Below are 16,291 nucleotides of genomic sequence, written 5' to 3'. Positions count from 1 at the left end.
GGAACATTGTTTGCCTTTGCCATCAGGACGTCCTGAGCGTGAAAACCTGACAGAAAATGGCACCAAATCCACATTTTTGCACAGATTTGTCCTTTTAAAGGCATGTGGTCCTAACTTTTGATCAGCTGCAAAACCAGAACGTTGATCAGGACTGTATATACCTTACTGTTAAAAGTAAAAACATCACTACATCACCTGGACAAGAAAGGAAAGAGTCAGATAACCAATATAAAATCACATTTACTCTACAGTTAGTTGGACAGGCGTGTGACGGTACGCTCAGACTTCATTTCTTACTCCGACAGGTTTAGGCACAGGGACGTACAGTGAAAAATAGCATATATTATCGCATGTATATATTATTCTATATAGTCGCATAAAACCTCTCTACCAGAACAATGCCAGCACGTCATCGTTAGCTGTACAAAAATACATGTAAATCTCTCTCGTCCTCTGCACATCATGTGCAGAGCCAAGTGCTTCGGACAGGGCTTCGCAGGCGTCTTCGGTTCAGCCAAAGTCGATGCGGGGTCTGTACTCGAGGACCATGGGATATGTCTGTAAAAGGTAAACAAAAAGGAACATGTTGAGATGGCGACGTGATGTCGAGGGTGGGTTTAGTTTGGAACAGTTATGTAACATCATGTCAATCATGACTGATTCTTAATCATATCCAAGTGAATTAGTTAGGAAATTAATTGAATACATTCTTCCCTCGACCCCTGAAATGTTTCTTGTGCCACTGGCTACAAATGAAGAAGAAGAAGAAGAAGATCTTTATTTATATAGCGCCTTTCACAGACATGGTCACAAAGCGCTTCACATGAGACAATTGTACATTAACTCCATACTGGGTGGTGGTAAACTACGTTTGTAGCTTCAGTTCCCCTGGGGGAGACTGTCAGAAGCGCTTTCGCGACTACACACGTCTGCGCCAACGGACCCTCTGACCACCACCATACAATCACTCACACACATCATTCATCCTGGCCTATTGTGCATACATATATGACCCCAAAGTATGATGGATCCACTCCCATACTTTCAACTTTTCATGATATTGTCTCGGAATGTTCTTGACCCACTTCCTATTGGCCAGTGTAGGGTAACAACCACTTCTTATCCACCTTTTAACCTTAAAGGGGCTAGATGCAAGTTTGTGATTTTATACTCACTACTGCCATCTCAGGTCTGCAGCTTCTATATTAAGCTCGTGCATGACGGCACTTCGGACCTGAATTAACACCTTTTTGAGTGACAGTGCAGGATTTTAGAGGCAGTTGTGGTGAACAGGTCTGAGCTCATTCTACACATTAGGACATTGTTGGAACATGTAGGGGGAGGAACATACATAATTTTAACATTTTTAAACTCTGTATTGTCCCTTTAATTCAAAATAAAACAAGATTTATAAAAACAGAAGCAAACTTGAATAAACGTCAAGCTCGGTGTGTTCATAAAGATTAGTTCAGATGGTGTGATGCTGTTTTGCTATTTGTTAAATGGTAAAATTAACATTAAGACGTTAAGAATGCATCAATTCAAAGTACTAAACATTCAGGATACAACCAGTAAACATGTGACTATACAGTTGGCATAATATAATTTACTTTTGTTGAGAAATGTAAGAGAACAATGGTTTAATGTCCAATGCTAGCTGATACTGATGTAAACGAATGGCAGCGGCTAGGTTAAACTAAGCCAAAGGAATGAATGGGTCGCTAAGCTAACGCGAGCGGCCTTTGCAAATTCTTTCATCCAAATGGCTTCTCCTTCCATCCTGCCCTGGCAGCAGTAATCAGATCCCACATCTCGACAGCAGATGCATTTATTTTTTTTAACTTCATTTGGGCTTTAGTAAAGATATTTAGCTCGAGAAGAAGATTTTGTAATACATGGCACTAACTGTGCATTGGCAGCAGAGCAGCAGGAGGGCGGGCTGCTCGGAGCTAAAAATACAGCAGAGGAAATGAGAGAAAGTATCGATACCTGCTCAAGTGAATATTTTATAGAGATTATTGTGATGTAGGGGTGCTTCTGAACCAAGAGTGCACAGGGCTCCCCTCAGGGAGCTTCACCTACTCTGGCCCTCCCTCTGCGCTCGGTTAGCAGAGGAACAGACCGTCCTGTGGGTTTGGTATACCCAGCTGTCAGCACGGCTCACTAAATGTCCTCAAGAGGAGCAGACCTGTCAGTCACAAGCTCACATCACAAAAGTGAGATCAAAGTGTTCCCATGACTCAGGCCTGCTCACAGCAGAGCTACAGAGGGAACATCCATGGGACAGGACAGACTCCACGGGACACAGGAAAGTCAGCAGCATTACACAACCTCGACATACTACAACATACTGAACCTGATGTCCAAACTATGACCCAGGAGCCAAATACGGCCGTCATTTCTGTTGGCCCTCATACTTTCTGCTCAACTGGCCCAGATAACACTTCTAATAACACTATGTTCACAGCACTGATGTACTGTATTTAAATGTGGTCATGTCTTTGTGAAAGACGCTCCTTCAGATCAAGAGGAGCAGCTCAGGTGGCTCGGGCATCTGTTCCGGATACCTCCTGGTCGCCTCCCGCGGGAGGTGTTACAAACATGTCCTATGGAGAGGAGGCCTCGTGGAAGACCCAGGACACGCTGAAGGGACTATGTCTCCGAGCTGGCCTGGAGTCGCCTCGGAGAACCCCCAGAACAGCCAGAGGAGGTGTGCGTGGATCGAGAAGTCTGGGCATCTCAGCTCCGACTTCTGCCGCCGCGAACAGACCCCGGATAAAGCGGAAGAAAATGGATGGAGGGTTGGACGGAATAAAACCATAAATTAAAACCCGTTTTTTGAATAATGGATATTATTCAAATTTGGTCGTGATTTTACAGGAAAACATAAAATGACAGAAAACTTGAAATAATTTTATTTTGTAGGTCTTTCCTTAATGATAAGAATATACCATAATCTCCTCTTTGCAAATGTGCTTCCTTGAACTGCTCTGTATCCTTTGAAAAAGTCGGTGGCCTTCACTTCAAACTAGCATCCATGAAAGGACAAGTCCAGTTCACATGAGCCAAACGTCATGCTCTGTGGCAGTTGAAAGTGATCCCAGAGCGGGTAGGACGGGCTTCCTCTGTCGCCTTAGCTTCACTTTACATGTCGCTCATGCTGAAACTGGAGTGTGTGATGTGCTACGTACGAGCATCTTTCAGCACCAGAGCGACTAATATAGGCTTTACATGTTTGGAACAGATTGTTATTACGTAACTTGGATTGGATTACCCATACATGCTACTGTGTCTGCCAGGCCAGGTGCCACAATTACAAAGTCATTTATTCAATAACATGTACAAGGTTCGGGATCGTTTTATACGAACTGAACGATAAGGCCAAAAGCCGCCCTTTTGTTGATAAAAGGGCACCAAAGTTCGGAGAGTGACATTAGCCAAGACACTGTGAAGAACCAAACATGAGCTGTGAATACTGGTAATACGTAGGCTACAGTGAAGCACATTGTAACATCAATTCATGGAACACGAACCTGCCTATTTTACATTCTAACATTGGAAATCTCTTCTCTCAAATGTTAATGCTCCTGGACGTGTTTAAAATGTTGGATTTTTGACATAGAGCCTCATTTAATAGTTATCCAGAGTGTTGTTAATTTTTTGAGATATTTTTTTCTTAAATTCATGCAGTTCTTATATTTGAAGAGCTTAGTGGCGCTAGGCTAGCACATTTCTATGGCATCAGCTAGCCTGCATCAAAAACAGTCTGACCCACTCCACAGTGCACCTGAGGCAAATCACTTATAACACCAGACTAACCATATAAATGTCTGTGTCCATAGAATCATTCTAACTATTCTGCATTTAAATGAACTTATATTTGAGCAGCATCAGCTTCATGGTTGTAAGCTATGCAGTGGCGGAGTGATCTGCGAGAAAATAGTCCCTCAAAATGCGATAATTCATGTGATACAAGGTCAGTTATATTCCAAAAATGATTCTATCGACGCAGACATTTATATGGTTAGTCTGGGGTTATAAGTGATTTGCCTCAGGTGCACTGTGGAGCGGTTCAGACTGTTTTTAATGCAAGCTAGCTGATACCATAGAAATGCAATAGCCTTGCACTAGCCTAGCGCCACTAAGCTCTTTAAATACTAGCTGAGACCCGGCCTTCGGCCGGGCCTCGCTAGTCTCCACATTTGATATTCTGAGATTGTGAGTGATTACAAAGAAATGTCCAACCCGTCACACAGTTCAGCTGTAGACCAGTGGTTCCCAACCCATTCCAAAAACTATGGCCACTACAAATGAGTAAAAGAATGAAGGCAAAAAACTATTTCAAACAAACTGCAATTGGAGTGTTTGATGCACCCGTGCTCCTTTCTTATAAAGTACGACAATATTTTCGCTAAACTCGGGGAACAGGATTCAAGAGACAGTGGAATAATTATTGAGAAATATTAGGGGTTCAGCTTTAACGGTTTGGTTCACGGTGCAGGACCCGTGGTTTGGTGCATCACGGTAGTGTACAATAAAAAAAATAATGAGTAGGTTTTGAACTGAAATAGCCTAATGATCGTTATTAGACAGTATTTATAACCTTCCAATAAAATTGACAATGCGTTCAAAGCTGCTTTAGAATAAAATGTACCTCTGGGCTCACAATACGTGAAAGCAAAATAGAAAACAAAGAAAAAAAACTACGCAGTGCAGGCCATGCACTCGTTAAGTTGTAGTGTCATTTTCGCTTTTACTCACACGGAGGATAAATCAGTCGGAGCAGCGCGTTTGATTAGAGGCTCGTGTTTGAGCAGGTTTTGGGCACGCACGCACACGCACACACATACACACACGCCCACACACGCACACATGGCCCTGTTTGGATGCGCGCGCACACATACATACACACACGAAAGAACACACGCGCGCGCGCACACATCGCCCTGTTTGGATGCGCGCACACGCACGACAGTCAGATCTCGTGCACCCGCGTTTTTGTGACAGCGGGTTGTCCTCGGACAGCAGCACCACCAACCAGTACTGTCGCCAGGCTTCCTGGTGTTCCCAAACGGTCTCCCATCCCAGTCCTAACCAGGCCCTTCCCTGCTTAGCATCCGAGGAACGGTCTCCCATCCCAGTTCTAACCAGGCACTTCCCTGCTTAGCTTCAAAGTCGGTATGGGAAATAAACATGGCGGCGCCCAGGCGGCGGCCATTGAGATAGCGTTTTCTATAATAGATAAGAACTGCATGAATTTAAGAAAAAAATATCTCCAGAAATCAACAACACTCTGCATAACTAGGAAATGAGGCCCTATGTCAAAAATCCTGAAATATCCCTTTAAGCTCGATCAGGTTAGAAATAGTACCTACACGGGTAAAGAGATTGGGCCTCATTCACAAAACATTCTTACGCACAAATTTGTTCTTAAGGCCTTCTTAGGAGGGTTTTGGCACAAAACTTGTTCTTAACTGAAAACGTTCCTCTGTAAGAACAAATCCTGAGAACACTCAGAGGTGCTCATGCTCCTGATGGAACCTAACATTCTGAGTCATATACTGTATATTTGTACATATTAAATCAAGTATTCATTCATTCAAAATGTAAATATAACTATAATAAAGTACAGATGCCTTTCATCAGAAATAAGTTGGTAGTATCGCTAGTAGCCTACTTTTAGTATTGACAAGTAAAGTACTAATGTATAACTGCTAAAACCTTTGAATGCTGCCGTTCACAAATAGCATTAAATGCGCTGCATTAACGCGACATGGTAAAGACGAACACGGGCCTCGATCCTGTGCCCCCTGCGAGGTGGGCAGCGCGTCACTGCAGCCGCATCTATTTTAAGGACCGACCTGCGGGAAGGGAAGGAAAACCCTGTTGCGATGTACAGGTTATATCTATTTAAACATTTTGTACAAGATTAGGAGGGTCCTTGAGCGCGCGGGGCCGATGGCTGAGATTTTTTCTTGTTTGTTTTGTTGGTCATTAGTTTTGTGTTTGGTCATTCATATCCTGCTCTGTCTGTCTTTTGTGCCTGGCACTTTTTTGAGATGTCGACTAAAGGCAGCAGAATTTGAGATTTAATAAAGTTAAGTTCACATCCAAATCCATGCTTTGATTACCCACTGCAGAAATAGTATTTTCTGTGTTGAGCTGGTCATTAGGAGCATGTTTATTACTGATGAACAGTATAGTCCAAAAAGTTACGCAGTGTGCCTTAAAGAATGTGTGGTGAATCTGGCACAATTTCCTGACACTAGCTCTGTAAGAACGGATTTCTTAAGGGGACTATACAGAGTTGAATAATAATCGAATAATTAATAATCAAAATTATGTATTTTTCTATCCCTACATGTTCCAACAATGTCCTAATGTGTGTAATGAGCTCAGACCTGTTCACCACAACTACCTCTAAAACCCTGCACTGTCACTCAAAACAGTGTTACTTCAGGTCCGAAGTGCCGTCATGCACAAGCTTGATATAGAAGGTGCAGTTACACGTATGACCTGAGGTGGCAGTAGTGAGTATAAAATGGCTAACTTGATTTTAGCCCGTTTCAGATGTTCATGAATGAGGCCCAATGTAATCTAAAAAAAATATATATATATCAAAAATATAAACACAATACCCTTTCATGGGGTTCATGGAATTCATGGAATTCAAATACAAGAAACATTTTCTACAAACACGATAATTTAGACCCACTTCTCTCAAATATTGTTCACAAATCTGTCTAAATCTGTGTTAGTGAGCACTTCTTCCTTGTGGAGAAAGTGTGACATATCAAGTTGCTGATCAATGGCCACCATTTGCTTCACACAGTGCAGCACGCCTCCTTCATAGAGCGGATCAGGTTGTTTTTGTGGCCTGTAGAATGTTGGTCCACTCTCGCTTGAAGTCGCTGGATATTGGCAGGAACTGGACTCGTCGTCGTATACGCTGATCCGGAGCAAAATGCCATGTGTTTGCTGTTGATAACAACAACCTGATCAACTCTATGTGAAGGTGTGTTGCAATTTAGGTTCATCAAACTTTTACAAAATCTAATGAAGGTATGTTTAGCCAATATTGAATAGTCACAAAAAAAAAAAAGTATTTTGAGGGCTGCAGTCTGAGTACCAGAGTTGATGAATATACTAGGACAGTATTTTAAGGCGGGGGGGGGCTACTTTACAAAAAAATTAAACAAGACTCTTTCATACATGAGCTGCTTTTCCATGGAGTCTTGAGTATAAATAAAACATAATATTTTTTGATATTTGCTTATTCTGACCGTTCCTGAGTCAGGGGTTCCTCATAATGCCCCCAGCCCCTGTATGCTCAGATTCACCCCTGGTCAGAGTACATTCTGCTGTAACAGGGCTCTGTGCAGCTGCGCAAAACAGCTGGGACATACTTGTGTGAATGTCTGCACGTGTGCTTGTGCTCAGCTAAGGGGGAGAAGAGATTTGCATCATGCATTCTCAGTGCGATGCAAATTTCCCGCGGTATAGATTAGACGTGCTGTGCCGGGAAACTGCAAAAGCATGTGGCTAATAACCACATGTGAACATAGATGCACTGATTTTACACAATGAATCCTGTTCTCTCATCGGTTAAACTCAAATCACTAATAAATATAGTGTTCAGCAAGTCATATGTCTTATGTCAAGTCTTTCTGGAGCTTTGGTCATGTGACTCAAGTCTCCCACCTCTGCCAGTCCCAATTGCATTTGTTTTGTGAGTAGTTATAACTGAATGAGGTGGCGCTGTGTGTGAACAGGAAGCTTTGACTCTCGTGTGGAGCTTCACTCACGTTTTCTCCGTGCAGCCTCCAGCGTGTCATGTAGATAAACTCCAGGGTGTGGTCCCGGCCCATGATCTCCCCGTTACACAGGACGTCCAACTGTCGAACAACGAGACAGAAGCGAGAGTTCAGCGTTACAGGCAGGCGTGAGCTGATTCAAATGTGGAACAGGAAATGAAAGGGAAAGTCCTCGGGTTCGGGGCTGTCTGCTGCGAGCTGTGTGGTTTGTGTCATTTGAATGCGGCGTGGCAACGTTTTCAAGAGAAGAAAGTGGACACATCATGTGTTAATGTGGCTTTCAACAATGATATCTCATATCTTCTGTGTGTGTGTGTGTGTGTGGTTTTGCGATATATCACAATGCTGTTTTGATTGCGTGATTGCGTCTGTATCACCAAAATCAGACTCGCATTTGGTAAAAGCTCTTGGAATTAGAGATGCACAGATCCAGCTTTTTCACTTCTGATACTGGGGGTTTGAGTATCTGCCGATATCCGAGAGACTTTCTTAAAAGTAGTTTGCTGTGAGTAACTGAATTTGCCAATGTGAGATCAATAATGTCTTGCCTTATCTAGAGGGGTTTTCTACTAACTGACATAATGGAAAATCATTGAACAAGGATCACTGGACTTTTCTACATATCCTTGGCTACATTAGGTTACATTAGTATAAACAAGTCATGAAATGAAGTGAACTGATCATAACAACAGCATTTTCATAACCCAAACAACACCGACCCCTTCTGGCTACTATTCTTTTATTACTTTAGATGAACCAGTCATAGTTTATGTCTCCAAATTGATTAGCGTTAGCATGCTGCCTCTAATAGGCATGGATTGAATTCTCCGGGTTCAGCGCTTCAACATGAGGTACAGTGTGTCCATATTCACTGAGATTAAGGCCCGATCTCAATTCTCTTTTCTACCGCTTCCCCTCGCCCTTTCCCTACACCTTGAAACCGAGGGCTAAGGGTGAGGGTTGAAAAGACTGCCCTAAGAAATGGGACAGCCCTCCATTTGACTGCATTTTACAACTAACACAGATGATTAAGGTTTTGTTTGGAAGGGATTCTTACTTGAATATATTTTTTTATCCACTGGAACACATTTATATGTAAGAAAATGTAAAAAGCCTCTACTTGTCTCTATAGCATGTCTCTACTGAACCAGTTCATCAGTAACTCATAACAGACTGATGCTTTTTAGTAACACCTAAACCACAGGACTCGTTTCAGCTCAAACCCCACCGATTTTTATCTATTTCTGCTTCATCCGGCGCCACAATCTCCTTCCCTCTGTCCGCCTGTTGCTGCTTCTACCGCCGGGTCGCTGTGGCTGCAGCCCGTTATACAATATTTTAAACTTATAAAACAGATTGCACAGCGGCACAGGGAGACAGATAGGGGGGGACAGCAGGCGCAGCAGCGAGGCACTGAACCCCGTTAGGAAAGAAACTCCAAAGTCAGCTAACACAGCGCAAATAAATGTTCACAACAGCAAAGTGAAAACGTAGAACTGACACGTTTATAGAAATGGACTGTTTAAATTGTTGCACAAAGCAAATAAAGTCACAAACGAAGAGTATTCATGAAATTAAGCTTCAGTGCAAATTCAACCTGGGAGACGTACCTGCAGCAAAACGGAGGGGGAGGGTAAAGCGGAGGGAGAGAATTAAGGGGGAGCTTAGGGGGAGAATTGAGATTGGGCCTAAGTCAGTGAAAGTTGTGTTTTTTTAAAAGGTGAAAGACTAAAAAGGTAGTAGTACAGTATTGGATATTTGGAAAAGTTAAAGAAGGTTTACTTCGCACATCTCTTTGTTGTTGTAGGTGCGTAAGAGAAGGCATAGAGGCCAAACGTAGAAAAGGAAAAATCTCTCGCACACTGTACTTGCAACACCAACAAAGGAACACTGGTGGTGCAAGTATACAGTGTGCGAGAGATTTTTCCTTTTCTACAATATTTGGAAAAGGAAAATACTACAGCAAGTGTGTTTTTCATGAACAAAACAACATGGCTAAAAGCTCAAAGTAGTCTGTCCCCTTTAAAGTAACTATGCTTTTTTTAGAGACTAGCACTGGTGAAGGTAACGGCGTGTGCGAGCACAAAGAACGACCTGCTGGAAGTGCTTTTATCAGTGGCGGGCCTTCAGACAGGGCCTTCAAGAGCAACCTGGGTTCATCCACTCAAACACATATAAACTGATACTACGACAATAGGCATATGGATTAAAATGCCTTTTTACGCGGCACTTGTTTGCTAACGTGGATGTATCAACAACGCAAACCAAAGCAGCAGTGCCTCCGCTCCTTCCGGAAAACACTCGCACTAGGATACAGAAACACAAGACACATGACAGGTGGAGACGAGCGCGTTATAACATGGAAACAGACGGCTGATTTTAGGAGATGTTTTGTTGACAGAGCGAGAGATCAGAGATAAACTCAAACACAAAATCCACCGTAATAAAAACAAACTTACAGTTTGGTGCTTTGTGGGATGATTTTTTTAGCGCTCGTACCTGTTCCCTACCTGAGTCGCAGCGCAGCTGAAACTCTTCTTGTCAATGGTTCAGACATTTCACAAGAGGAATATCTGTTTTTCCGGTTTAGTGGAGCCTGCACTTCTGATTGGTTGGAACATTTTGCCCATGCAGTTACATTAGGGGTAGCTAGAAGGCCCTGGGGACGCACTATAAATGTACATTGAATTCTGATTGGCTGATAATTCCGTCAGTCACGCAGATTGTCAATCATGTGTGAGGATGAACACTGGACCAGCAGAATCTGTTCTGTAGGCCCTGAGGAGAGGCAGCTCACCAGAGGTGTTTAAGGCACTTTTTGTGTAGGAAATTACAGTGACACATCAATAAAACCAATATAAACAATTTTTCTTCATCTGCCCAAGGCTAGCAGAGAAGGTCCTGCTGCCCCTGACAAACCACTGCTCCTAATAATACCTCCATGATCTTCAGAAGGACACAGGCTTCCAAAGCTGCGCGTGTTTACCTCGTAGGAGCTGGGCAGCTTGAGTTTGAGGCTGAGGAACTTCTTGATGGTGCCCACAGTGACTCTGCTGGAGCAACGGATGAACCTCTTCATCAGGTCCTGCACGAGGAGAGACAGACTGTGTTCATCAACGTTTACTGACGTCCACCTATGGATGAGCGCGGGTGTTTGAAACATTGGTTTCTATCATTTCATAAACACGAACACTCCCATATGACGACAAGATACTTGAGTATTATTTGAATCAGAAGGAAGTACTACATTTGAAAAACAAACATAATGCTGTCTCCTGCACTACATCTGTATAAAGGCTTCACAGTAAAAAGTATAAGTCTCTCGTGTTGCTGTGCAGAGGGTGGATTCGGGGCTTTTTGACGTTATTATTCACGACACCTTTTAAAAACTGATTTGTACTTTATGCATACAAATTAACAAAATTGCCTCCATTTTCAACAACAAATATAAAAAAATGGATAAAAGCAGTTTTTTTGTTGACATATTAGTAACAACATTTTTTTTCAATGGGGATTGTTCCAAATAAAGATCAGGGAAACGTTTGGACATTTTCTTTCTTTCTGGAGAAATCTTTCCAAAGCAGGTCTCTCCCATTGAGTTGTGTCGGTCCATAGATCATCATGAGATCTGAACGCACACATCATATTTCTCCCCCGCTATCTTGTGAGAAGCAGATTATTTTCCATGACGTATCCAGAGCAGATGCCCCGGTGACACAGTGTGAAGGTGCGTCAGATACACACCGTGACCGTGGACTCGCCCTGCGCCTGTGCTGTGTTGTGGAGACAGTCCAGACAGATGGCGATCTGTGGGTCGCTCCTGTGGTAGTCCTGGTCCTCCTCCTCCGCCGCCCCGTCCCGCTCTCCTTCTCCAGGCTCTGCTGCGCCCTCGGACTCCTTCTGGAGCTTCTCACTGTCGGCTGGAACACACACAGCCACCATCAGAGGGCATTCATTAGGTTTGTCCATCTAAGTGTATATTTCAGAAAGGTCCATCGTCATCAATGTCATCACAGTGACTCTCCTTTAGTGATTTTCTGATCAAATCCAAAGCACAAGTCGTCAAAACATCACAAAATAAACATGGGAGAGTTTGGTCTATTTTCTACTTTGACATTAACTCTGAAATGGAAACTACAGCCTAACACTGCATTAAAAAAATCTATGTTTTTCTTATAACCGTTCTGCACCTCAGCAATGAAACTTCACGTTGTATAACTTCAAATAATGTCTATGGAAAGAAAATTCTTTGGGAGTTAAAACTGTGTTGGCTACATTTTGCGACATTTGCAGGCAACCAGTGAGAATGACGTGTGATAGAGCCGGAAATGCAAGCTTTCATCTCAAGCTAACAGCATGCATGTACATGTATACAATAAAAATTAGGCTGACAGTGATGTAGTGGTGTGACGGTGGTGACGGCTCGCTGACGTAGTCTGAGTGTATTGCGTGTGGGTGAGTGTGGGTGTGGGTGTGTGGGCGTATATGGGTACGCTTAAAGTACGGGTAAATTAAAAACAAATAATTAAAAACAAACTTTCAGCGTAGGGTAAGCGGGTGCGGGGTGGCTCTGGGAGACCACGCTTCTCTCAACTGTTACCCCCGCATACCTTGCTTTTTTAATGCACCATACAGCACAGGGCCCAGCACAAACATATATACGCATCAGTACAGGGTGAGCAGGAGTGGCTGAATGTCAGAGGTGTAGCACCCCTGGACCTCCGCTAACGCCTGTTGTTTTAAACACACCACCTACCTTAGGGCATAACACAATCAAACAGGGTAAGCGGGTGCCGGGCAGCTGGGAGAGGTCACATCTTTCGACAGCTGCCCGCTCAAACCTTGCTTTACTTTTAATGCAACACAAAGCATAGGGTCCATCACAAACGCCCCCACACTACTCTTTCCCTTTGTGTATACGCTGTGGGCGTACCTGTGTACGCCTTGTACGCGCATGTTTGTATGTATATGTGAATGGTGGGTGTTCCGATGGCATCACCAGTGCTTCTGTCGACGCGGTTGTCACCACTACATCACTGTAACCCATGTAGAATTAACAAAATAGTACTGAAAATGAAAGAATTTCTTTGGATTTAATAAAGGGAAAGAAAAGGGAAGAGAGAGAAAGGGAAAAGGAAGGGAATGGCTGAGATGTATGTGGATAAGTATGTGGGGGTGTACGTGTGTGTGGGTGCGTATGTGTGCATGTGTGTACATGTGCACGGGTAGACTTATATATGTGTCTATATGTGCTTGTATGCCTTAGCTATTATTAATATTGGTACTATTATTGTTTTATGTTTATTTTTTATAATTATTATAATTGTTACCATTTATTTGCTGTCTCTGCACTGGGTGTAAAAAACAAAACAAAACAAAAAACATTTGTGTTAATTCTGACACGCTAACTGTGTAAATTGTAAAAATGAAACTTATGGCACAATAAAGTAATAAAAAAAAAAGCTAACAGCATGCTAACAAATCCTTTGCGCCGTGAGGGACACACTTTGAAGCGTCAAACAGCTCCGAACGGATTCGGTGATGGATTATGGGGAAGATGTCTTTCACTCACGCAGATCGTACACATATTTTTAGAAACTAAAAAGTCTTGGTTTTCTAATGAGGTGTCACCAGAAGAGGGTAGAGTAGCCAAAATATTTACTCAAGTAAGATTTCTCTAGCACATTTACAACTTAAGCGGCTCAAAGTGCTTCACAAATAAGCACTTGGCAATATGGGTTTTTCCTTCACAGTATGATATGCATCGTTATTCAGATGTATCATGATAGTACCTATAATAACAAAGATATACTCTGAAGATTAAGAAAAAAGGGTCTATAGTTAGACAAATATACAGTGGCGAGAAAAAGTAAGTACACCGTTTGGAATTTCTCACATTTCTCCCAAAATCAATGAGTAAACAGTGTCTGCTTAAACTAATACCACCCAAACATTTACATTTGATCCTATTTTTATTGGGCACAACATGAAAACATTCACATTGTTCAACTATGGTTTGTGACAGAGCTCTTGGATGCCCCACAGCACTATTGGAAAAATATTCAGTGGACTGATGGACCCAAAGTTGAACAGTTTGGGAGGAACACACAACGTCATGTGTGGAGGAAAAATGGAAGCACATCAACACCAAAACCCTCTCCTCACTGTGAAGTCTGGAGCAGGAGAATCATGGTGTTGGGCTGTTTTGTTGCCTCAGGACAATGTGCTATCATCAATAGAAAAATGAATTCACAAGTTTATCAAGATATTTTGCAGAAAAACCTGGGACATTCAATACAGCGCGGAAAAAGTAAGGGAACCCTTGTATTAAATATCTGCTGATCCTTCTTTTGCAACAATAACTGCTTTCCTGTAGTTGCAGATTAGTCTCAACGATCAGGATGAATCTTGGACCATTCCTCTTTACAAAACTGCTACAGTTCAGCAAGATTCAGGTGGTGTACTTACTTATTCAACTCTGTCTTGTGAATGTTTACATGTCATGATCAATAAAAATATGATTAAATGTCAATGTTTGGGTGGTATTAGTTTAAGCAGACACTGTTTAATCATTCCTGTCATTTTGATGAAGATCTGACCACATTTAGTGACCAATTTAGGCAGAAATGTGAGAAATTCCACAGTGTACTCACTTTTTCTCGCCACTGTATTTGCGTATCACGGTACAGGTGTCTCGATACAATACCCGTATATATCACTAATACAATATATAGAGCACAGCCCTAGTTTTTACTAAAATAAATGCAAGACCTTTGCAGAACTCTCCATGTACGTTATAACACGGTTTCAAACAAAAAAAGTGGATTTTTCTCGATATGACCACTATAAAAAAAGACCAGTTACCTTGTCCATTCTCCCGCGGCTGATTCCTTCTCCAAAACTCCAGCTCTTGCTCCTCCTCCTCTGCGAACACAGGGAGAGACAGTTCAGGCAGACGGACGGGAGACAGAGCTACTGTACAAAGTGCACATTTGAGAGCGCGAGATGTGGAGCGTAATATTACAGTGATGGAAATCCAAGGCTCTGCTCATCTCATGCTAAAGTGCCTTCTTTTTTTCTCTTTTTTTTTCGGGTGAAATTGAAAACGATCCAAAGTCCAATAGCTACGCTGGACGCTGATACGTTTTTCGAGACGCATGACATACGGGCCTCATGCATGAAGGTTTGATTTGAAAGCGTCACGTTAATGGGAAGTCGGGGCTCCGAGGTGAGGAAGGGTCTATGTGCGGGGATGGGGAGGTGTTACTGACACATACAGCCCATGTACAGTAGGGCTGCACGATTTTGACAAAAAAAAAAAACAATTGCAATTTTTTTTGACAGATATTGCAATTGCGTTTTGATTTGCAATTTTAATAATCATGCATAGCCTATGTTTGATTTTTTTTAATGAGCATCGAGCTCCATATATACTTTTAAAACTAACCCCCACCTTAACCAAGCACATTTTCTACAGTTTAACCCAAATCTAAAAGCCTATAGGCCAGGGTAACGCCTCATTTGAAAGCTAAGACCGACAAAACTCATGTATGCTTCTTGCTTGTTTGTGTTGTCATGTTTTAGTCGTTTTGATGCTTTTTTGCTGTGTGTTGTCAGCATTTTATTTTTTAGTGTAATGTAACTGTGATCACGCCACAAAAACGTGACCAAAAAAAGCAACAAAAATGCGATGAAAACACAACCACAAAGGACGAAATGTGACATAACGGAAGAAGAAGCTTTTGTTTGGTCAAATGAGGCGTTACACTGGCCTGTGAACTCCAGTCGAGAAGCTTTTAGATTTGGGTAAAGCCAGGGTCACGTTCACTATGTAGAAACGAGGCATCTGAAATGATTGTAAAGTAGTGGGGTTGCTCCAGGTGTGTCCCGGAGTCTCAAGGCCAGGAAAGCGCTCCAGCAAGAGGTACTTCCACCACTTCTCACACATCCCACATGATGAACTAATGAGAAGCATGTTCCCCCTTGAGAGGCCCATCCTACTTTGTATTGAGAGAGCAACAAGTCCTTTTTGTATACACAGCACAGCCGTGACTGCTAAAAAAAACAAAACGTCAAAATCGCGAAAATTGATAAAGATGTGTGCTCCATTTATTTGAGTTTTGTCGGTCTTAGCTTTCAAATGAGGCGTTACACTGGCTGAGACTGTAAACTAGATTTGGGTAAAGCTGAACTGGAGAAAATGCCCTCAGATAAGATGTTAAACATCACGGTATTTAGCTTCATTTTGCGACAAGATACAAATCTGTTGTCAGAAAAACATCCTTAGTTTTATTTAATCGTTCTCTTACCTCTTAACGTGGAGCTCTCTCACTCTTTCTCCTTATTCAGCAAAATCAATGCATTCTCTGAATCACAAGCTGCAAAACGCTGCTCATTTTATGAAAATGCGCCTCATATTTACATCAGTTTAGTAGTTTAATACAATGCCACGCATTTTCTGACCATCCCAACCCGCT

The 16,291-nt window shown here is 42.4% G+C and overlaps 1 protein-coding gene across 1 annotated transcript in view; it reads right to left on the bottom strand.

Moving 5' to 3' along the window:
* Positions 1–218: 218 nt before the first annotated feature.
* Positions 219–16,291, bottom strand: part of LOC306965503 (polycomb group RING finger protein 5-A-like) — a 39,496-nt gene continuing 23,423 nt past the window's right edge. The window contains exons 5-9 of the mRNA XM_079559985.1: positions 14,679–14,738; positions 11,559–11,734; positions 10,801–10,899; positions 7,806–7,895; positions 219–558 (exon numbers count right to left, since the gene is read on the bottom strand). Of these exons, the coding sequence (XP_079416111.1) occupies positions 511–558; positions 7,806–7,895; positions 10,801–10,899; positions 11,559–11,734; positions 14,679–14,738 (473 nt within the window). The 3' untranslated portion in view covers positions 219–510. The remainder of the gene's footprint in view (positions 559–7,805; positions 7,896–10,800; positions 10,900–11,558; positions 11,735–14,678; positions 14,739–16,291) is intronic.

This window comes from Gobius niger, assembly GCF_951799975.1.
Source record: "Gobius niger genome assembly, chromosome: 7".
NCBI classification, from domain to species: Eukaryota; Metazoa; Chordata; class Actinopteri; order Gobiiformes; family Gobiidae; genus Gobius; species Gobius niger.
The sequence above is the reverse complement of the archived record's forward strand: the minus strand, read 5'-3'. Positions and strand labels throughout refer to the sequence as shown.